The 24234-nt window shown below is 40.3% G+C and overlaps 2 protein-coding genes across 3 annotated transcripts; one reads left to right on the top strand and one right to left on the bottom strand.

The window, feature by feature from the left end:
- Window positions 1-784: 784 nt before the first annotated feature.
- On the top strand, window positions 785-17408 carry LOC141791569 (RAC-beta serine/threonine-protein kinase-like). Of its 2 annotated transcripts, none has more exons than XM_074672131.1 (14): window positions 785-899; window positions 2069-2193; window positions 2292-2420; window positions 2592-2703; window positions 2824-2974; window positions 4520-4651; window positions 9234-9299; window positions 10902-10970; window positions 11635-11757; window positions 12074-12202; window positions 13262-13476; window positions 13561-13648; window positions 13794-13896; window positions 14795-17408. In XM_074672131.1, exons 2-14 carry the CDS (start codon window positions 2148-2150, stop codon window positions 14872-14874), a joined length of 1443 nt encoding a protein of 480 aa, XP_074528232.1. In that variant the 5' UTR covers window positions 785-899; window positions 2069-2147; the 3' UTR covers window positions 14875-17408. The 2 variants fall into 2 exon arrangements, with proteins under 2 accessions (XP_074528232.1, XP_074528233.1); XM_074672132.1 differs by having other exon boundaries at window positions 787-899; window positions 2066-2193.
- A 3348-nt stretch (window positions 17409-20756) lies between these two features.
- Window positions 20757-23989, bottom strand: LOC141792055 (uncharacterized). The gene is made up of 6 exons (XM_074672818.1): window positions 23762-23989; window positions 22667-23438; window positions 22365-22539; window positions 22083-22233; window positions 21363-21545; window positions 20757-21186 (listed from the first exon to the last, which is right to left on the bottom strand). The coding sequence occupies exons 1-6, from the start codon at window positions 23964-23966 to the stop codon at window positions 21179-21181; spliced, it is 1494 nt and encodes a 497-aa protein (XP_074528919.1). The 5' UTR covers window positions 23967-23989; the 3' UTR covers window positions 20757-21178.
- Window positions 23990-24234: the final 245 nt, after the last annotated feature.

Genomic DNA, 24234 nt, shown 5'->3' with positions numbered 1-24234 from the left:
CGATATAACGCCCAAGTACAGGACTTGATTCACTTTCAAAAAATATTAGCGATTACAGGAGCATTCTTAAAGTGGGGGGACAATCAGAAGAAATCACAAGCCAGGAGAACAGCCAGAAAAGGGGTTTAAAAATGGGAGACTTCCTCCATATTCAGGAGTCTTGGCAGCCTGCCAGTACTCTCGATGGGTAAAAGTAACGAGTTGATGTATGACACAGATTGACAAAGATAAAACCTAAAGACATTTTCTTCATCATTTTAGGTTATTGTAGTAATTATTGTAAACTCACTTTTAGTCATTGTTTTATGTAAAGCCTCTTATTTTTTTTTTATTTAATTTATTCAATGAAAATGTTTTTTGTTAACTACTTTTTTCCGCGATTATTTCTTTTCTGGGCTGTGAGGGCTGAGGTGAAGGCCCAGCTGTAGTACTCACAGTTCGCCACTGATATATATATATATATATATATATATATATATATATATATATATATATATATATATATATATATATATATATATATATATATATATATATATAAATATATATATATAAATATATATATATATATATATATATATATATATATATATATATATATATATATATATATATATATATATATATATATATATATATGAGGAACCAAAGGGAGGGAGAAATGTCATTTGCACGAACGATCTGTCAACTGCTGTAAAATCTGTAGAAGAGGCAGGGAAAAGAAGATGTCACATTATCTGTCTGCAGGTGGCGCTGTGTGCCATGCGAGCAGCGACCACCGGCGCAGTTTAAGGAGCATGAAGAAGAATATCTGCGATGTTTTCCTGTTTTGTTGGCCTTCGACTGGATTCAGCCTGTCAAAACTGCACCCGAGCAACGTGGGACTAAGTTGTTGAAATGTGCGTAAATCTTTTTGCTTCACTGTAAAGTGTAAAATAATCGACTTCATATTTAACTGGAGACCCTCAACTTTAACACATAACGGCCTTTGGCCCATTCACCTCGACACTAACACTAAAACAAGTGACTTCCAAATACTGAACTTCTAATGAAGATACGTAGCCGTTTATCAAAGCTTTACTAATTTTATCCATAGATACAGAAAATTAATAGACGTGGTTTCAGGCTTGATTTTGTTGCTGTAAAACAGTCAAACTAGGCTCAGTATGTAATTTTCAAAGTTAGTTCAAGATTGATTAGTTTACAGCTAAAATGGATCACATTAAGCGGAACGTAGCAAGCGCTGGATGATCAATTTCAACAATAAGACATTTGGAAAGCAAGAAGTGTTGGTTCAGGACAGATCAAACATGCTGAAAAAACAGGTGAAAGTGTAGTTATCTATATTCCCAACTTGACAGTTTCTATGCCGACCTTTCGATAACGGTTCAGGGTAAGGTATCACTGTCAGGTCTGAAGACGTCTTATGGAAGAAAGTCCAGGTACCTTTTCTGATCAAACTCTGAATTCTCACGACGTGAATTCAAACTGAGGCCCCTCACAGACAGATCAGTGTCAGCGTACAGCGGACTGATCCAAACTTTACATGTAGAAACCTAAACGTCCGTTTACGGCACATGACAGCCAAAGGCAGATGAGAATTTTCAGTCCGAATAATGAAATTCATCAACGAAATTTTATTCTGTGTGTAACTTTATCAAAACATGTCGAAGTGAATGTTAAATAACACAAGATTCGAACTGATGAGTGTCCCCGGTGTGCTGAGCTGTATTACCGTCAGTTGTTATTACAGGTTAAATGGCATTACTTTCAGCAGAAGAGGACACAACACTTAAATAACCTGCTACAATCAAAGGAAAGTTGCACTGATAAAACATGATATGGTCATCTTCTCAAGTAAAACCATAAACTGTTTAATTTTAAATGTCCTAAAGTCCTGAGTGCATACTGCTTTCTTTCACCTCATGGCTCCCAATTATATAACCAACTGCACATCTGTGTCTGAAGTCATTAAACATCTTTACAGCATCTTCTGTGCATGCTGTTCTTTGTAGATCTTTTATCAAGAAGTTCTTGTTTTTCTATTACTGCTTGCTACTTTCAGCAGGTGTTCTTCAGATTTGTTGGCTTCGACTGAGACTTGATTGGGTCAAAAGTGAAATCCTCTGATCTCCTCATCTCTTATAATGAATGAAGTAAATATTGTCAGAGAAGGCTGGCTTCAGAAACGAGGTAAGGACCAAGAGTTTCTGTTAGATATTGATGTTGTGGTACTTACAGTGCAGTTGAATCTTACCACTAACATATTAACCATTCTTTTTTTGACCTAGGTGAATATATCAAAACATGGAGGCCCAGGTATTTCATACTAAAAAATGACGGTTCCTTCATTGGTTATAAGGAGAAGCCTGACCTTGGTGACCAGACTTCCCCACCGCTCAACAACTTTTCTGTTGCAGGTCAGTCCTTTAGGTTTTAAAAACACAACTTTCATATCAATGAAAGTCTTTTTTTTGTCTCTTCTAAATCTTAACTCTTCTGCCTGATGTTTTTACTTTGGCAGATTTTAATTTATAAATCTGAAGTCTTCTCCAGCTCCATGTAAACGTCTATTCTGATGTTTTTTTCAGAGTGTCAGTTAATGAAGACTGAAAGGCCCCGCCAAAACACATTTGTCATCCGTTGCCTACAGTGGACAACCGTCATTGAACGCACCTTTCATGTGGACAGCAATGAGGAAAGGTAAAAACTGTGTTAACTACTGTTTCCAGCTGGCTGCCATTTACTGCTAAGATTCCTTGAATGAAAATATATCCACTGTGTGTGGTAAGTTTGTCTAAATATGAGACTTTTCCCACTCAGAGAGGAATGGATGAGAGCAATCCAGTCTGTTGCCAATAGTCTGAAGATGAGGGAGCAGGAAGAGGAGGAACCAATGGATGTGTTTGGCTCACCAAGTGAATGCAGCCTAGAAGAGATGGAGGTGGCGATGTCTAAGAGCTGCAACAAAGTGGTGAGGAGGTCTGATCATGATGGCAAAGACAACAGTTAGCTCAAGTTTAAGCACATGTGAATTTATACAGTGATATTTTGGCAGGGTTATATATTGTCTTTGGTGTGGTCTGTCTATGTGATATATTATTTAACATTATATTTTTATATATGGTGCTTAAATTGACTAGACCACCTGTCATAAAACAAGAAAACTGTCCAGCATCATGAAGTGCTTTAATTCAGCCTCTTTCTCTCAGTGAGTTTCCTACACAACAGTGAGAAACGTCAATCTGAATTCATGTATTTTTTTCCAAAATATAAACCAGCTCACTAGAATTCTCTGAGAAGTCAGAAATAAATCTGGAGTGACAAACAATCTCTCAAAGACATTTTTCTGTTCAGGAATAAAAGTAAACTACTACAGAAACTGCTAAGGAATAAAGTAAATAACTGTAATTTGGAAACAAAAAATAATGTGCTTTACTTTTTCTGCTTTTTCTAAAATCCTGTTTCCACCAAGCGGTTCAGTTTAGTTTGTCTCAGTACAGCACACATGTTGTGTTTCCATTGACTAATCCCATATATATATATATATATATATATATATATATATATATTTATATATATATATATATATATATATATATATATATATATAAATAATGGCCTGGGAGGTATGGCCACGCTTGTATATAGTTTTGATGCAGCATAGAGGAGCCCTCCTCAGCTCTGCCTTTGCTTTTGCTTTGGCAGGTTAGGTGTCCACATTGGGCTTTTACTGGCTCTCAGTGGTCATTGTCTCATTTAGTCAAGAGCCCCTAAATCACACATCTGCATACAGTCATAAGATAAGACAAGATAAGATGAAATAAGATTAGATGAACTTTATTTTCCTGTGGGAAAATTTGTCATGGACACAAGTGCAGTGCCGCTCTAAGTCAGTACATAATACATTCATACCAACCAGATAGTCCTGAATAAAAGTTGATCACTCACACTATCAAGTCATTTATATACTCTGAAGAGTGGTTAGCCTCTCTGATGCTCTTTTTATACCTGGTCCTTTTTTTACTGACATGGTACAAACAGACAACATGAGGTGAAAAAAGTCTTTTCAGGTTTGTATTCCTTTAGCATTTCACATCTTTGTCATTGTTTTGTCATCCATTTTGTACTTATTTTTGACTGAATGATTTTTAAATGATCAAATTATGTTTCCATTTCCGTTTAAAACAGCATCCACTCTCTTATGCAATCAGTGTTTGGACCAGAAACCATCTAATGAATAAACAAAAATACAGGAATTACTTTTTTTGTACCTCAACCAAAAACAAAAATCTGTATTTCCATTGGGAGACCTCGGTTAATGTACATTTGGCTGTAGTTTGAAACACTGGTGCATGAGCACTGTGAGAATAGTTGCCTTAAAACAATGCACTGATGATTAAGAAGCAGTTCAGTTAGTTTGTGGAGCAGCTTGATGCTATCTTGTCTTATTTTGGAAACACAAACTTTGAAATCAGCTGAAATCCTCATCACACCTCCTGTCTCCTGTCTCTTACAGACAATGAGTGACTTTGAGTACCTGAAGCTGCTTGGAAAGGGGACATTTGGGAAGGTGATCCTGGTCAAGGAAAAGTCCACCGGGGTGCATTATGCCATGAAGATCCTGCGCAAAGAAGTTATAATCGCAAAGGTGAGTTTTGACTTCAGGACTGAGTCATTTAGGGTGTAGTGGTCTACCCTGCTCATCTTTGAGACAGGACAAGACGCTGGGAGAAACTGTGAGCCACGCCTCTGTTTCACACCTCTTGGTTTTTGACATACACAGTGGCATAAAGAGATAGGGCTCAAACCTGGCTCTATTGAGGACTTCGCCCCAAAAATCATTATCATTTGAGCCTGCTATCAAGTCCCAGTTTTCCCATGATGTTCTATCAAATGTTTTGTTATGTAATTTAAAAGGATACTTCACTTTATAAAGAGGAGCTGTGTTAGTTACATGTCAGTAGTTCTTGTTTTAGCCTCAACAGATCCCAGTGAGAAAGAGCTAAAGAAAGTACACATAGGCAGTTCACTGCAGAGAGGGGCTTATTCTGCCGAAGTTACTGATTGAGCTCAGAGGCTTGCACAGTGCACTGATCAGTGCACTGGATTAATGATGTTCATGTCAGTGGGTATTTTGTGAATGATGACATAATTGCCTCTCAGTTTTGTGTTGTGTAAAGCACCAAATGTCTCAGAGTAACGAGCAGGTACAAAGGTGTGTAGAGATTGTTGTCTCAGCTCAGTCTAACAAAGTGACTGTTGTTGATAAGGTAAACCTATCATGTGTTATGATCATGTGTCAACGCTTTTCCTGATTGACCCCCCGAAGATTGTTGTACCTTAATTCCAAAAGTAATGTTGTTTTGGGCTGGAACAATTAGTTGACATAATCAATTATGTCAACTATAAAAATTCATCAACGCAGAATTTTAATATTCAGCATGTAGTATTGTTTTTTTATTGTAGTCTTACAGTGGAATCAAACACCAGAAGCCTGTACTGCGAAGCTGGGTTTTCCTCTTATTGAGGTAACTTCATCCTGGATTTACCCTCCTACAATGCTGGTTAACCTGCTAGACCTGCTCCAGAGCAGGTGAAGCTCTAGATAAGAGAGATCCTGGATGTGTTAATCCCACTCCGTAGTACAGGCACCAAGATTTAAATACTCATCTGTGTCTGTATCTATATCACTGCCTGAGGTGCTGTGTTATTGGATGCTTTTATGGAAACCGATCGCTAATTCATACATGAGGAATATTTTTGAGGAAATATCTCCACGGCCCTGACTGCACGCTTGCGGGGGCCCTGCATTTCTGGCTTGGACACCCTGCCAGCTCCTGGTGTTTAGCGTCTGATAACGTGAGTTTAGAGAAATGAAAGTTCACTAGAGTATTCTTCGCTGTCCATGGTTGACAGTTTTTCAGGATCTGAGTCACACACTAGAGTCAAAACTCCTGTAACTTTTTAAAAGTGAAGCCATTTGTCTGATGGAATTCATTAAAGCTCACACTGCACTGGTCCAAAAACAACTGCACTTTGTTGTTACCTGATGCAGACACAGAGCTGACCAATCAAAGGCGAGAACCTGAAAGCACATTCAACAGATGTTGGTCACAGACCTGAGGTGCTGTAAGGAAATCTTTAAACCTCCTTGTGTACAAATACTGGCTCAGCAAAGTTCTGCATAAACTGTTCTCTTTAGTAATACTGTAAACCTACTTTAAATTGTGTGAATGAACAAAACTATAAACTGGCTCAGGCTCAGGCCTTGGACCATAATTATTAGCATGTTAAACTCACCTGGCCCTCCAAAACTTCAGCACCTTCAGTCCATGCCTTCTCCTTTCTGTTGGTGTCCTTATAGAAAGAATGTGTCGTGTCGTATAGACATAGACTGTATATAGAGTGGACAGTGTGGCTCCACCATGTATCATTGTACGATTTGGAAGCCAAAATACCGCTGTCTCAGGCGCAGCCATTAGTAGCAATTGCAGCCAGAGGGTGCTTCTCAAAGCTCCAAAGTTCCATCCTCGCCTCCTCCACTCGCCCCCTCCACTTGCGTCTTAGTCCCGGCCACCAGAGATGCATGCCAGAGACGCGAGGAAATGAAGAGAGGAGAGAGGAGACGAGGAGGTTCATTTTAAGATTAAGAGCATTGAGATGTCCTCTCCTCCGGAGCGTCACATGAAGCGACGTATTTTAGTGATGACGGCGTCACAGCTGGATAAACCGGTCTGAACGCACGGGAGAAACTAAATTAAGGAAAATAATGTAAACAACAGGGCGCTCGACCGCGGAAAATTCATATTTACTTTTAGATCAGTTTAACATGAATATGTTCATGAATGAAAAAGAAAAATGTCATGTTTTCCCAGGCCCAGATTGATAGTTTTTAATTCTTATATTGGGGCCACTTTGTGTTCATAAATAATGTGTTTATTCTGCTATAAGCACTGCTTAGCGCACTGGTGGGACAGGAGGAGAGAAAAAAGCGGAGCTGTCTGCAGCGGTGCCTTTCATCCATTACGTGCACGCAGAGGGACAGAGGTGAAACTGTTGCAGTGTCAGCCAATAGTGGCTGATCTCACACCGATCACTGATAAAACAACAGTTTGCTACTGTATGAAAATGGCGTGATTATCTGTTATTTTTAAAGACATTATTGAACTGGCTGGAGTGAGCCAGTGGAGCGTGCAGTCAGCTGACCCGGAGCCTTTCAGTTTCACTTTAAGCCAAAATTTGTTGTCTGTTGTCCGGTCTCTGGGGCTCTTTCTAATTGTCTGTTGTCATCCTCAGTGAGAATGAATGTTGTAATCATCCAGATAAATATCAAACATGTTTGAAAATTATCGGGGCGGCTCCGACGAGTCTGTGGGACGATCATGTGGCTAAAGATTCATCTGTCAACCGCTCACACTAGAAAATAATCTTTGTCGAACGTCGGGGCTGATTTTAGTCCCCGACCAGATTTCTTCCCTGATAGTGGGGAGGACCGAATCTGGGTTAAATCGGGGTGAGAATCCTGTAGTGTGAGCCAGACTTTACACTTAGACAGCTTATCTTGCTCCATGGAGCTCACGTTTCACACTTGTGGACAGCTGACGCTTTATAGCCGGCTCTGATACGTCACAAGGGGGCGTGTCTGTCAGTGAAAAGACTTCCGCGAAGCCTGCACTTGTGTTTCCTCGATTATGCCTCCTCCAGCTCAGTCTCCTCTCTCCTCTCTCCTCCGAGCACATTTGGCGCTTTGGAATGTCCTCCAATATGGCTGCTCACAAAGTACTTCTGGTGTCGCTGAGGAGAGAGGAGATAGGAGACTGCATTTTGGCACATTGGGAAGCACCCAGAGTCTGCGCGGTAGAGACGATGAGGGATTCTGGGAGAATCTGAGTGGAGCTTGGTAACAAAAATAATGATTTTTTTTTTTTTTTTTTTTTTTTTTTCGAGAGTCTTATCACTTCTAGACTCTACCTCCTGACATGTTTTACAATCCCCGGAAAAAATACACGAGAACAGCAGCTTTCAATCTTTGTTAAACCTTACGTAAAGCCTTGTTCTTAACCTTGTGTAACTTATGAAAACAAAACTTTTCAGAAAAAAGAGGACTTAAATACAAGACAGCCAAATGATATCTTCAAATCACCACAACAATCGGACGTGAGAAACATTTCTACGAGGAGTATGACTTTTTTAAAGGTTGACCACAGCCCACCTGGAATGGCTGGACAGCCAGATTTTCTAAGCTTTATTGCAGCCAGCCACCAGAGGGAGCAGTTTTTGTGGAGACCTCACTTTGAGCCGAGCAAGCAGATGTCCATTTTTTTTTTACAGTCTATACGTATAGAATTATGAAGTTTTTCAAGTGCAAGATTAACTTTTCCTCCTCCAAACCATCAGATTTTTTCTGGATCTAACCTACTTACTATTTTGAGGTTTCAAGCTTGTTTAGTAGTAGAAAATGATTGGAAAAGTGGCTTCCATACTGTGTGTGCAATAAATATGCTGTTACTCAGAAGCAGCAACCACTAATAATAAGTCCCCCTCCCCCAATATCATTATAAATATTGTTAGCGCAAATTCCTTAAAATATTGTGATATAATTTTGGGGCTATATCACCCTCTCCTACTTTCTTACTTTTGTTTTCTTGATTGCAGCTGTGACTCCTCCTGAATTACCCTTCGGGGATAAATAAAGTATTTTCCATTCTATTCTCTTGGGTTACCTTTGTCTCTGAGAGCTTTGGCTCTTGAAGGTGTCCACACCTGTCCGCAGTAAAGCCATGTCTTCAGCACTGGCAGAAGCACTCTTAGTTTGGTTGTATGTTTGCATCCTTGAAGCCCACTGATCCAAACAGCTGATGAACTCATTGTTAGCTGAGTCACCGTAACCAGTCAGAGTGATCAATAGCAGATAAAATAACCTCCTCGTGTATTTTGAGTGGTTGCCCAGAGGCTATCTACGTAGCATTAGTTGCTTTGTAGTAGCATAGTTATGGTGATGCTGTGTTGTTTCTGCAGTCAGCTGATACATGTAGGACAGCGCTTCTCAACCAGGATGAGTACCTTGGTAGGTGTGTGCACACTGATGCTTTACATACATTTTGTCTGTTAAGAAAGTAAGAAACAGATGCAGACTTTCACAAAGAAGATATCAAACTAGAAGGTTATCATCTCAAAACCCACATACCAGATTTCTTTAATGTGTTTGACCAAAGAGTGTTTCTTTGCAGGATGAAGTGGCCCACACGGTTACAGAGAGCAGAGTGTTACAAAACACTCGACATCCTTTCCTCACGGTAAGAATGCTAACAGTCCAACCAATTGGTAAGAGATGACAACAGATGATGACTGCAGTGCTGTTTCAGTCCTCATGCAGTGAAGTAATAAAAAACTGTTTATCTTTATCTAAACCAACATTATTAGTTTAACAATAAAGTAATGTTGTTATAACATTATATATATATATATATATATATATATATATATATATATATATATATATATATATATATATATATATATATATATATATATATATATATATACAACAACATTACTTTATTGTTAAACTAATAATGTTGGTTCAGATAAAGATAAACAGTTTATACATATATATATATATATATATATATATATATATATATATATATATATATTTTTTTTTTTTTTTTTTTTTATTATTTTCTAGCGTGGCAGCAATACACTTCAGTAGAAGAGTATTTATCTTTGAAAAGAGAAACTTCAAAAGAGCTAAACTCTACTGTACTAGTTACCCCAAGGTCCTTATTTGGATCTATTAAGTTTTTTGTTTAAGTAAGTGATCTACCTAAGGTCTGTGCTAATGCATTACCTTTATAATGACGATAACACATATTTTGTTGTGTCACTTCAGAATTTTGGCATGGAAATTCAAGAGAAAAATGAAAGCTATCATCTTTTTCTGGATTCTTTTGGAAGAACAGATTCTCATTTCGTAAAAATACATTTCTTCTGTAACACAAAAACAAAGTTAAGGAAAAAGCCAGAGTATTTATAAATGCTATATTTGATACTACAGTCATTAAACTACTTTTAGAAATGTCTTAGGAACAATCTGTCCATATCTGATTTTTCAGTAGTATCAGTCTCTACATTTGAAAAGTTGATCAATTATTGAAATGCTTAAGGGGCATTCCACCAAATCGGTGCCATTTGCATCCCCAGGTAATAACTTGTTAGTGCATGGTAAAATTATATGTAAAAATACATTTTTGTATCCAGCCAAGTGCCCTGCACATTGATCTGTACTTAATGAATATGATTCAAAATATTAACTTTAACTAAATTGACACTGGTAAAATATCATTTGTTGCCTGCCCCTGCTTTCTGAAATCAAACTTTACCAAATATAATTGAAATCCTTCAGAAGTGTTGTATTTTTTTACATATTTGTTTTTCTCCTATGATTGTTTATTTTCTTTAAGAAAAAAAACACAATTTCGTTCAAATTCATGCTTTAGTGGTGTCCCTGGGTTTTCTACTCTGTCCTGTTACCCTGACACATTCCCCCCTGAAAAATTTGGAGTATTCCACACCTCACATGGTCCATAGGATGTAGCAGCTGAGGAGTCCCTGTAGACCTGTTGGGTCAGAGAGTTGCAGTAGTCCATCCTGGAGGAAAGCAAGGCATGGACTAGTTTCTTTGCATCGCTGTGAGACAAAAGATGTGTCTGACTAATTTAACATTGCAAAGGTAAAAAGCCAAGCTGAACTGGAGCACTTAAATTCCCTGGGATTTTTCTTTTTTGGTCTTTATGGTAAATACAGATACAATGCTCTTGTCAAGTGTTTGTAGAGGTTAAACACCCATTCACGTCTGTTTATTTTCTGTTTCCTACTTGTTCCTTTTTTTCCTGCAGACACTCAAGTATGCTTTCCAAACTCATGATCGACTCTGTTTTGTGATGGAATACGCCAACGGAGGCGAGGTGAGATGGTGATTACACCTGAGTCCAGTACAGTCTAGTGCAGGGGTCACCAACGTGGTGCGTGTGGGCACCTGGGTGCCCGCAAGACCCACTTAGGGGGCCCGCAAGGCATGTTCCAAAAAACAGCACTGGCCACAATGGATGGCACAATAGTTGTGAAATAATTAACATTGACCTGTGAGCAGTCTCTTCACATAGTATTACTACTTCTTCTATGATTAATGTCATTAACAAGTGGTCTGCGCGGTTTTGTTCAGAAAGTCATTATCAGACAAGTAGCCTCTTGTGCCACTCATTTCACGTGAGGTAGCCCTCGGTCTCAAAAAAGTTGGTTACCCCTGGTCTAGTGTCTTCAGCTTGCAATGCTCACTGAACCAGGTCTTCTTATTGGTTGTATGGTTCCATCATGTCCTCGCTGATCTTTGTACTTATCTTGTTCCTATGTAAATATACATATAGTAATATATTTCTAATTTTCTATATTTCTATAAATTTCCAATTCAATATTCTTATTATCATTATTCTATTTTTATTGCTATTGAATTATTGCACTTTTCTGTGAGCTGATGTGGCAAAAAATTCCCCCATGGGGATCAATGAGAGAATTTTTTATTCTGTTCTGTTATGTTTTATTCTACTCGATTCTCCCCTATCACCCTACCAGCTCTTCTTCCACCTTTCACGTGAGCGCGTGTTCACAGAAGACCGGGCACGCTTCTATGGTGCAGAGATAGTATCAGCACTGGAGTATCTCCACTCCCGGGAGGTTGTTTACCGAGATCTGAAGGTAATAAAAGAGTTTCTCTACTGTGGTTTGATGTTAATGACTTATCAGATCTAAAACAAACACTTTGTGTGACCAGGGTTCACACAGTCCTAAAAAGTCTAAAAAAGCATTAAATCTGTTTTCCCCCAAATGAAAGGCCTCAGAATGTCTGAGAGGGGCTTTCCCTCTTCAATGTAGCGAACCGTTTTTTGTCTCTTGACCCATTCAGAAGACTTATCTTGTTCATCTGATGAATAAGAATGATGCATTTTGAGCAAGATGAACTCCTGAGTCTGTCTGTTCATATGATCTATCTGTGGATGTGGGCCTCTTTCAGCTGGAGAACCTGATGCTGGACAAAGATGGACATATCAAAATCACTGATTTTGGTCTTTGTAAAGAGGGAATTACCCCTGATGCTACCATGAAAACTTTCTGTGGAACTCCTGAATACCTGGCCCCTGAGGTAAGATATAATGTTCACCTGCTGTAACTGAGACCTCATAATTGCCATACATAATCTCTCAGAAACTCGAAAAGTGGGTTGGGCTCTATGCAAGGACTTTTGAAGATCAGTTTTTAGAAATCAGACAAATTCATCGAGAGCATTTCTTCAAACTATACTAAGTATTTTCAGAGAGGCCGAGCTGTCCAGAGATGTGCCGAGACGTTTAGGCTACGCCTCAGATCCCACTTTTTGTTTTGTTGTTCACATTACATCTTTAGATGTTGTCTTTCTGTGGACTGTGATGTGAACAGCTCAGTTCCTGAAGTGACCCACATGCTCAGTTGAACGCTGCTGACGTCACACACAGAACAGTGTTAAAGGGAATGAACGTGGTGACAGCTGGTGGTCTCATTTAAGGTCTTCTGTTAAAGCAGTGAGAGACGACAAGCGGCGGATTATGTTAAAGATGTCTTTAAGCCTGACTACTGCATCTATTTGTGTGCAGCAGACCTGGCTGTTCAGACAGTGGTGGCCTTCGAAAAAAAACATGATGTGTTACTGATTCAGTTGCACATCTGAAAGTGGCCTGAGCCTGAAGATGTCTGATTCAGTGCAACCTGTGCTGTTCACATCGTCAGAAACAAAGCAGAGATGGGTCATGGATTTGAGTCACTCTGAACTGCAGTGTGAACAAAGCTTTAGAGGCTTCCACTGTCACGCAGGTTGTCCATGAAGTAAAACTGGATCTTTATGAAGATCTTGTTCATGGAAAACCTCTTTTGTCCTGGTAACATTCATTTCTAGATGGCTGGTACAACACCATGTCTCCAGGACATCTCTGTGGGATCAGTATGCAGCTCACCCAAGGAATCATTGTTGTGTACCGGCCCAAAAAGAGACATGTGATCTGCCTATTTACACTGAATACATTCCTGTCAATGCACAGGAAGTGATAACTTCAAACTGAGAGGTCTAGGTGTGGGTCTGAGGAGCTTTAAACAATTTGATGGGGAGGGCAGTGTATCCCAAATCAAGTATCTGCCGTGGTTAAAAAACTGTAATCCATCTGTTTGTCAGGTCCTGGAGGATAATGACTACGGCCGGTCTGTGGACTGGTGGGGTCTGGGTGTTGTCATGTATGAGATGATGTGCGGCCGTCTGCCTTTTTACAACCAGGACCATGAACGACTCTTTGAGCTTATTCTTATGGAGGAGATTCGCTTCCCAAGGAATCTGTCGCCTGAGGCCAAGTCGCTGCTCGCTGGTCTGCTCAAAAAGGACCCCAAGCAGAGGTGTGTGACCTGAGTGTGTGATACCTGTGTTTGTAAACTGCTTCATGAACAGGACTTCTTACAGCATCGTGCCTGGACTTGCAGGTTAGGTGGAGGTCCCTGTGATGCCAAAGAAGTAATGAATCACAAATTCTTTGTCACCATCAACTGGCTCCACGTGGTGCAGAAGAAGGTGAGCTTACATGGTGTGGTTTTATAAACCAGAGCCCTGGTCTGTTCTTCACCGGCTGTAAACAAACATCATCAACTGCTCTCATCACAACCACCTTTCGTAGCTAAGAAATCCAAAAACTTACAAACTTTCCTCTCCATGTTAGCTCACCCCACTCTTTAAACCACAAGTGACATCAGAGACAGACACCCGTTACTTCGACGAGGAGTTCACAGCCCAGACCATTACTCTCACTCCTCCAGACAAATGTAAGTACCCAGTAAGTATACCAAACTGTAGACTGTATGAAATGATGGAAGCTGGTGACTGGCTGCTGGACAGGTTAACACCAGCCTCTCCTCAGGCGCTATTTACACGTTTCATGAGGGGTCGGAGAAAAAAGTCGAGATATACCCCCCTAACAGACCAGAAGAAGTCTAGCTTGAACTAAACAGAAGAGAAGGAGCAACAGATGCACATTTTGTTGAAAGGCAGTCAGCAGACTGAGCAGCACAAGCATAACAAAGTTGTCCGCCATTGTTACGGTCAATGTCCTGTTATCTCATAGCAACTTAAGGGGCTGTTTACACGACAACTGTTTTGGGGTGAAATGCAAAAGTTTTGTTGCGTTTCAGCCTTATGTTTACACAGAAACGGCATTTCAGCTGACCTAAAACGCAAACTTTTGAAAACGGCTTCCAGAGCCAACACTGTTGCCGCGTAAACAGTAAGCCAGCGTTTTCAGTGGAAACGCTGACATCACACTTCACTTCGAACGAGCGCATACAACAGGGCAACAGTACCCTTGTTACGACCGTCATGAAAAACCGTGTTGTGCTTGTGCTGCTCATTTTGCTAAATCTGCTGACTATCTTTCAACAAAATGTGCATCTGTTGCTCCACTTTTACACTTAGTATTCCCCAATACATCACATAATCGTCCCAACTTTACTTCGGTGGGAGTAAGAAAAATTCCTCTCTGTAGGCCATTTTAAAAAGTTTCCATTTTAGGTTGTCTCAAATGCTATTACTGTGTAAATGAGAGGCAGTACTTCAGCGTTTCATCCTCCCACTGTTGTTGTGTAAATGACCCCTTAGTTCTTAGTTCTTGTGTGTGTGCAGTGCTGTGTTTGAGCTCCTCTGATTTCTCTTGTCTTCTTCTTGCAGATCAAAGTGTGGACTGTGAGGACCCTGGCCAGCAAGCGCATTTCCCCCAGTTCTCTTATTCTGCTAGCATAAGAGAATGAACACAAATCTGCCCTACAGACACAGACACACACACACACACACACACACACAATCACCAGACAAACACTTTGGTCACATCCTTTACAGCTATAAAACAACCTTAACTGGATTCTGGTCCCACCAGGATCTCTTTTGTGCCTAAATTGAGGGCTATAGTGGTCTGGAGAAGCCCTCCTCGTCCACACTTTGAACAAAGCCTGTAGTGGACTTAAGTGTATCAATCATGAGAAGCTCTACAGTCACAGTGGAGTGACTCCAGCGTAAGATAAGGTCTCTGGACCATATACACTCAATGCCGTTTCTTCAGGCTGTGACCTGTGTGTGCCTTAAGAGGACCCAGGCAGGTCTTTCACCAGTCTTTCAGATGCTCTTCTGCTGACTCAGGAAGTAGCGGTTACCCATAGCTACAGATACAGGGCTCATACATTAGGGAGGACAAAGAGAACCCTGGCTTTGATTTCTGCGTGATGTGTTCCGAGTTTCTCGCTTTCTGAGAAACAGCGGCATCAGGTTCAAATTGAGTGTCAGTTCTTCCGTCAGGGGGTCATCAGCAGAATGATTGGTATGTCTTGGTAAAACGTGTTTGAAAAGGCTGTAATTACAATGTATAATCTGTTAACACATGAGGAGGGAGGTATTTCTGGTTAAAGGGTTTGACAAACTGAAATGGTGTGAAAGAGAGGGAGGCTGTTGACTTTATACTTTATTTAATGAAAGCAACAAACACTTTCAAATGAGTTTACTTTCATTCAAGAATGTGAACTTTGTTCAGATATCTTTTACACGTGACTCAGAAAACCTTTGTGCACAGGTCTGGAAATACCCCACAGCTTGGTGAAGTTCCAGGACTCGGCTCACTTTTTCCAGGTCTGGTTTGTGTTTAAAGACATGGAGCCTCCAGGATAGACCTAGAAACCTCTCAGTAAACTGTACATTGCTACACTGAGGAAAAATCCCCCCACAATAAGAAAAGTTGTCACTAGATCTCCAGCCCAAGTCATAATTCTGGTAACGTCTGTGTAACTAACACTAACATACTTTACTTTAGAATATTTATTTTTAATTAGTTTTAGCGGGCTGCTTGCGTTAGATGTTTTGTTTGATGATGATATTGAAAAAATCCTCAAAAGAGAATCTTAAAATGATGCTAAAACTCTGATGTTGTATTAGCTGCTGTTGACAAACCAGCACCAAACCAGCGGGCATATTTAGAGCTTCACCACTTATTTGCTCTTTAAGTTTTTTCATATTTCAGACAAATGTCACTGTTTTTTACTCTTCATGACACTAAGAAAGTTGTCTGTCTCCCCATAACGATATTAATAACCGTCTTATTGATAGCTGTGGAATAAAACAGTCTGCTTTTCTAGCAGATTACCATGTTGCATTAAATATTTTACAGTGCAGTGATATTAGCTGTAATTTCTCCCTGGTCTTTGTATAACTGTCACTTTTCACTGTCTTTAAAAAGTCAGTAACCTTCAAACTGCTGCTGCTCAGTCCAGTACCAAGAGTCAAGTGCTGTAAGACTTGAGAGGTGAAAACATGATGAAATGGTCCATGTAGAGGATGTCTTAGTGCAGGGCTAATAACGTGACTTATTTAATTCAGTGTCTTACCTGTGAATTCATATCCAATATTATGAAATTGTAACCGAGGGTTTGGGCCTTGTAGTACTGAAACACTAAACCATGTGCTCCACCTACAGGCAAACAGCCTACATTGCATCCATACTACACTGGTAATAATTGCGCCGACCTACTCAGTTACAGCTGATGACAGTCTTCTACCACATTTAGTGTTTGTTAAAAGATCCTTGTCTTTTTGGTGTTTCTCTCGTTATTTTTCAGCTCTTCAGATTGTAATGTTTTCCATCACATGTCCTGTACTCTGTACCTCCTTCACAATCACGAATGAAGCAATTTCCTCATGTTTTTAGATTCAAATTCCTTTTAATACAATGTTTTTCTGTTTGTCTGTGAATGTAAATCTGAGACTCAATGAAAAATACCTATTTGATTTGAACTGACTTTATACAGCCTCGTATGTGTGTTGGTTATTTATCCTGCCAACAGATGGTGCTTAAGCTCTGCTTTTCAGCACTTGGAGTGTTTCAAGCATCTTAGAGTCATGGGGAGCGTCTCAATCGGTCTCAATGCGTTAACTTTGTGCCTCGACCGTCCGCGGCATCGGACGTACTTTCTTAGTCGCCATTTTGAAGACTGTCCCAAAGCGACAATTGTGATCAGAGGAGAGAGGATGGAGGAGACTGATCGGAGTAGCTGTGATCGAGGAAACACGGGAACTGGCTTAACGGAAGTCTTTTCACTGACAGACACACCCCCATATGGAATATTACTCTCTGATTGGACGCTGCAGCGGCTCAGACTTCTCTACCTGAAACTTTACAAACACAGCAGAGGTTTGTGAGAGAGAAAAGACAAGCTGAGGACAGGTACTGAAGATCATTCAGAAACTGATCATAAATCTGGTAATAAAGTATTGTAAGTTTAAAGCGTAAATTATTGAACAAAACTATCATCAAACCAATATAATAGAGGATTAATACTGAGAACTGAAATCTAATAAATATTATACCATAGATACAGTCGGCGTCGTGTCATAGTTACGTCACGGCTGGGGGCGGGGCATTTTGAGGGGGAAAACAATCCTTTCCCCCTCGGCTGCAGCACTGACAGCCCGCGGATTTAAAATCTTTACATTGATACTTACAGCTAAAATGTCGTACTTTGATTCATTACAGCTCCTTGACAGGGAAAGATACCTAAACAAAATTACCCTTGTGGGATCGGATTGTTGTCCTTACGTTATAAACGAATGGATCAATGATCCAACTCAATGGCCTGATGTGTCATTCCCTGACATCTTTTGTTACCTGGTTGAATCACCCGGTAAGAGGCAAAATTACATTTACTGATGAATTAAACCTGATATCATTTTCATTTCTAACGAGAAATTTAGCAGGTTTTTGTGAATATGTTCACCACACTATGGTTGTTGATGCACAATAGATATGAGCTGCAAAAGTATTATTGATAACCCTGTATCTCATGCAGGGATTTACAGTCATCACAGCCTGAAAAATTTTTGGTCCCTGGAGGCACATAAATTTTTTACGAGTGGCTTTGTTGGAGTTGTGCTGCACTTCAGAATACCTGCCTCTGATACTTACCTGTTTCGGTCTGATGTGAAGCCATCCTGGAGAGTAACAGAGAAGCCACATCAGACATGGGTTGCAGTCAAGGGTGACGGCTCTGTCCACACTGTCCACTGCAACTGCATGGCCGGGTACGTTTCTTATATTCTTCAGTTTGTTTGAGTGAGTGCCATCAACATGTGCCCTAACGAACTGTCACCACCTGATGCCCTGTATATAAAATCTTGGACCCAATATCAATAGTAAGCTCGAGTTAAAGGCTATTTTCCCCCCTTGTTTTCAGTCTTGGAGAAAGCTGTTCCCATGCAGCAGCTGTCCTCTTTAAAATAGAGGCTTGTGTTCGCATGGGCATCAACAAAGTGGCATGCACAAGCAAAGCCTGTGAGTGGAATAAGACATGTGTTAAAAAGATTGAGCCAGCCCTTGTTAAGGAGACAACTTTTTACACAGAAGATACAAAATCTCGCAAAAGGAAAATTCGGCCCCCCATACCAAAGGCTTCTTTTTCACAGCAGCAGCAGTTCCTCACAATGCTAGCTGACAGATCACCTGATGCTGTGGTTTTAAACAGTTTCAAAGATTTTGCCAGACCACCTAGAAAGCCATGGTGTTTTAGCTTGCACCAGGTGACTGAGGAGGAGGTTCAAAATGTGGAGAGGGCAACCATCCAGCAGGCATCCTGTGTGCAATGGCACCAAGAGCGGGTTGGTCGCATCACAGGCTCCATAGCCCACCGTGTCCTAGCAGCTGCGGAAAGTCCAAGCGAGTCACTGCTCAACACAATCTGTCAGCAAACTCACAAGCCAATAATGAGGCCCTGGATCCAGTGGGGGAGACACCATGAGCAAGATGCCATTGATACATATAAATATGCTCTTGGAGTTGGGAGTGCAACAGCCAACCTGTCTTCAAAAATATATATCTGTGCCCCAGTAGATTCCCCACACAGAAACCTGGTAATACAGCAGGCTGGCTTCCGTATTTGCCAATCCATGCCATACCTGGGGGTTTCTTGTGACAGCTATGTGTCATGTGAGTGCTGTGGTGAGGGTGTTGTGGAGGCAAAGTGTCCTTACAGATGGGGGCAAGACCCTTTGAGTGGGTACCAAAGGTGGCTTGAGGACAAAAAAGGACACCTGGAAAGCCTGATGAGCTTGAAGAAAGATCATGCATACTTCACTCAGGTATTATAATATTTCAGCTGCATATACCTGTACACTTCTACTAATTATAGCATTTAGTAGGACTTTATTTTATTACATTACATTATTAAAACTGCTATATTATAAAAATTATAGAAAAAGTAGCAGAAGTTGAATAAACAAGTACCTCCTGAAAGAACTGTGCTCTCGCTCTCTCTATCAATCTCTCTCTCTCTCTCTCTCTCTCTCTCTCTATATATATATATATATATATATATATATATATATATATATAGATAGATAGATAGATAGATAGATAGATAGATAGATAGATAGATACAAAGATACATAGATACATAGAGATGTACATATATATATATATAAACATGTATATTTGCTTTATTTGATAGGTCCAAATGCAGATGTTTGTGACCAAGCGATTGTATGCGGACTTCATCACTTGGACTCCCCAGACCTGCCTGATATTCCGAGTCCAAAGAGATGAGGATTTTATTAGTTCTTTAACAAATGTTTTGCAAAAATTCTGGTCACAACACATCTCCCACGGACTTCTTGAGCTGAGAGATGCGCAGGTAGGTCATTGAATTCCCTATCAATGTGTTAAAATGTCATAACATAAGTCACCTAAGAAACAAAAGTATCTATCATGCTAAGTATTGAACATGTTTGTTCTTAGCAGGCAGCACACAGGTCAGATATATGGAGCACAGGTAGTTATTTATTTATTTTTTATGTAACCAGGTTAGTCAGACTTAATACAGTAAAAAAACGAGTAAGGAAAACAATACAAGTCATCGACAAAAACAGTTACATTCAGGAAATCTCTATTCCAGAATTTTCATTAAAGATATAAAGACATGCAGAGACATGAAATTTTGTATCTGAAATTCAGTCTGGAGATAATTCTATGCAGAAGGTGCAGTGAACCCTAAAGACCTTCTTTCCAGATTGCACAATATGTCCAAAAGTATTCGCTCACCTGTCTTGACTCACATATGGACTTCAGTGCCATCCCATTCCTAATCCACAGGGTTCAATCTGACATCGGTCCACTCTTTGCAGCTGTAACAGCTTCAACTCTTTTGGGAAGGCTGTCCACAAGGTTTAGGAGTGTTTATGCGAATTTTTGACCATTCTTCCAGAAGAACACATCAAGACATTTTGGACAATTCCATGCTCCAACTTTGTGGGAACAGTTTGGAGCTGGCCCCTTCCTCTTCCAACATGACTGAGCACCAGAGCACAAAGCAGCTCCGTAAAGACATGGAGGACAGAGTCTGCTGTAGACTGGCCTGCATTGAGTCCTGACCTCAACCCCAGAGAACACCTTGGGATGAATTAGAGCAGAAACTGAGAGCCAGGCCTTCTGGTCCAACATCAGTGTGTGAGCTCACAAATGCTCTTCTGGAAGAATGGTCAACAATTCTCATAAACACTCCTAAACCTTGTGGACAGCCTTCACAGAAGAGTTGAAGCTGTTATAGCTGCAAAGGGTGGACCCACGTCAGATTGAACCCTGTGGATTAGGAATGGGATGGCACTGAAGTCCATATGTGAGTCAAGACAGGTGAGCGAATACTTTTGGACATATTGTGCAATCAGATTGAACCCTATGGATTAGGAATGGGATGGCACTTAAGTTCATATGAGAGTCAAGGCAGGTGAGCGAATACTTTTGCTAATATAGAGTATCTAATAACCATAATAACCATGACCTGGATGAATGAGAATTAACACAGATGTATTCCTTCTCAATTAAGTTCAGTAACGCACCAGGCAACACAACGGTCAGCAGAGCGTCAGGCATCAGAGGCAGAGCGTCAGGCATCGGAGACAGAGCGTCAGGCATCAGAGGCAGAGCGTCAGGCATCAGAGGCAGAGCGTCAGGCATCAGAGGCAGAGCGTCAGGCATCAGAGGCAGAGGGTCAGGATGTACAGCAGCAGAGCAGCACTGAGATATTTTCAGGGATCTGTAGAAAGACAAACAGCAGGTGCCTTTGATTAGAGATGTTCATTATATCTTCTTTGAAGCCTGTTAAAAGGCACACCTGGTACAATAATGACTAATTTGTTGTATAAATAAGTTTGCAGAATTTTTTTTTCTAATGCTCAATGTTAAATCACAGCACACAGGTTAAGTTCTTACTCTGAGAACTGTTGTACATAATACTGCTAGACATGTTCATTAGCGCTGCTGAGACGTGTACAATTCTGTCAATCATGGCTTCTTCTCTCTTCTGTCTTTCATCCTTCAGTCTCTTCACCAGGCGCAGAGGAAGTGGGCCGTCAAGAATGTGGTACCGGCTCTTCAGGGCACCAATAACCCTCTCTGCAGGCCACATATAACATCTGTTTATTTGTTGTTCCTCAGTTCTTTAGTTAGCCTAATAGAAAAGTGTGTTTCTAACGTACAATGTTATTTAGCAACTTGATTAAAGGTGCTATGAGGAGAATCTATTACCGGCGACAAAAAGATATGAGACATCAACAAGCAACTTTTGGAAAGCTTAGTATCGTAGTTTTGTAGCCGGCTATATAGCTCTACTTGCAGCCCCGTGCTCTAAGAGAAAAAATATAAATTTGTTCCAGTTTTACTTGTCTTGTTCCCGAAGTTGAGTATCCAGACCAGTCCAGCTCTGTCCAACCCGACCACTTAGCTAAGGAATAGCATTTGTAGATAACATATTTTGATGCTGTAAAACTCATCTTAGTGTGTATTTTGATCAGACATAAATGTATCTAAAAGTGAGATTGTTTTGTAATTACTTAGAAACTCCTCATAGTCCCTTTAACTAACTTTTATCCATGAAAATAATAAATAAATATATTTACTGTAATAATCTGACAGCTGACTCTGTATACTTACCAATGTGAATTCTGATGTTTGAAGTCACACGAGAATCTGCAACATCTTCAACTGACAGTTGTTTTCGGCCTTGTGTGAAAGATGGTGTAATAAGCTGTGCGCCCAAAACAGCAAAGTCATCCCTCAAAGTGAAGCCCCTGTCAGCTAAAATCTGAAATGCACATGAATATTTGTTACTACTTTACTCCAACAGCAACTCAAAAATGTTAACTATGGATAAATAAATACAAAAGTAAGACTTAAATTAGCAAAATCAAACATTTCATAAAATGAATCTGTTACCTGATCTCCTGCCTGGTGGAACTTTGGAGACAGGAAGTCAGAGTTCCTTACGATATGTACATCCGAAGCCCTCCCTCCCCAGCCTTTGGAGAGATATGTGACTGAGCCAGAAGGATGGCATGCAATGAAGTACTTCACTGTTGTCCAGTTTTTGTACTTTGAGTAGGTGATAGCTCTGTGGGTTGAGAAAGTTTTCAGTGAAACTGCTTAATAAACTTTGTGCATATACACAGACAGCAAGGTAAGAATTACAAAAAACATCTGACACTTATCCCATGGTATGAGATAGAAAAATGCCTCACCTAGTTTTCAGCTTCTTTGAGTGTTCAATTCTGATCTCAAAGCAGTCAATGATTGCAGTCAGTCTGGGGTACTTGAAGAGAACTTCTGCTGGTACTGTGCTTCTGATGCACTCTCTATCAGGCCACTTAATTAAGAAGGAGATTTTGGCATACATCAAATCCAACCACCGGGAGAAAATATCCAGGAAGGTGCTATGGGGCAGGTCAAATATTCCACATATCAAATCAGTTGAAGGGTTCTGTCGCAGTTTCAATAATGTAATAAAGAGCTGGTCTTGTGATGATAACTTTGAATTTTCCTGGGACTTAACAAACTGTACTAGATACTGGTGAAGAGTGTCAAATACTGTCCATGACAGTCCTGTCATTAGTTTACATTTGGAATCATTGCCTCTCACAGTGTCTGCTGAAAATTTAGACGCCTCAAGTTGTCTGATGACATCATCTCGCTCTTTCAAGGCCTGGTCTCTTTCTCTCCTTAAATTAGTTATTTCGTCATAAAGTTGTTCTCTTTCTAAATTCTGAAGAGGTGATGGGGCTTCTAGTGATTGGGCTTCTGGTGATTGGGCTTCTGGTGATTGGGCTTCTGGTGATGGGGCTTCTGGTGATGGGGCTTCTGGTTGGATACAGGCTGGATGAGCCTCAGACTTAGCATCCTCACGCTTCCTCCTTCTCTCAAACCTCTTCAATGCTTTATCTGGAGAATTTGCCTTTCTATTTGGGAACAGTGAGGGAATGTAGTCCGGGTGGGCGGTGTCCTCGGTTTTTAAGCCTACAGTAAAACAGTTCACAAACGAAATAAGAAGGGGAAAATCAAACCGCAAAATTACAAGATATAGGAGTAAAGCTCACGAAATAAACCTTTTTACTGTGTAAACCTGGTAAGCTATCACCAATGTTAATAGCACAGCTGTATTTTGCTGCATTCTCGCTTAGCTTTGTGACGTAGTATGGTAGCATGCGTGATATAGCAATATATAAGCAATATATAAGCAAAAATTTCTCTTAAAACTGTTCATTAAATATTCACGTTAATGTTCAAGTTAACAACGAAAAACATATCACTGTAATTCTGTGAAAGCAACGTTGTCATACCTGTAATGAAGTGCTGACTACAGACGTACACATGTTTGGATTTTGGATCCCACAGGCGACCAAACTTATCCTCCCGCCGGATCGCTTGAAGCCACCGCGTTCTTCTCCTCGGCTCAGTGCTTCTGTTCGGTATTAAGTAAAACTTGAGACTTGGATTTTTTATCTTATTTGATGTGCAAAAGGGTAAACAGCAACTTTTCGGCATGGTGGAAGACGGTTTGTTTTCCCCCGCGGTGCAAACCGGATATGACGTTTTGTGGGCGTTCCTCTGTAGGCCGACTGTATCTATGGTCAGTGAGAATTCCAATGTCAACTGGCGTGCCTTAGATTGGTCTAATGCACGCCAGTTGAAAAGTTAGTTTGGCAAGTTAAATCACCGTTGTATCACTCCTCTGTGCGCGTTACCATAGCAACGCGTCACACACATTTCAACGCATGTGAGGGCAGCCTGCGCTCCTACTGGGCCCCGTCTC

Source organism: Halichoeres trimaculatus, unplaced genomic scaffold (genome assembly GCF_033239565.1).
Source record: "Halichoeres trimaculatus isolate MK-OKI-2021-1 unplaced genomic scaffold, fHalTri1.1 fHalTri1_scaffold_6, whole genome shotgun sequence".
Classification (NCBI taxonomy): Eukaryota; Metazoa; Chordata; class Actinopteri; order Labriformes; family Labridae; genus Halichoeres; species Halichoeres trimaculatus.
Note: the sequence above shows the minus strand (reverse complement) of the source record. Positions and strands in the feature narration are given on the sequence as shown.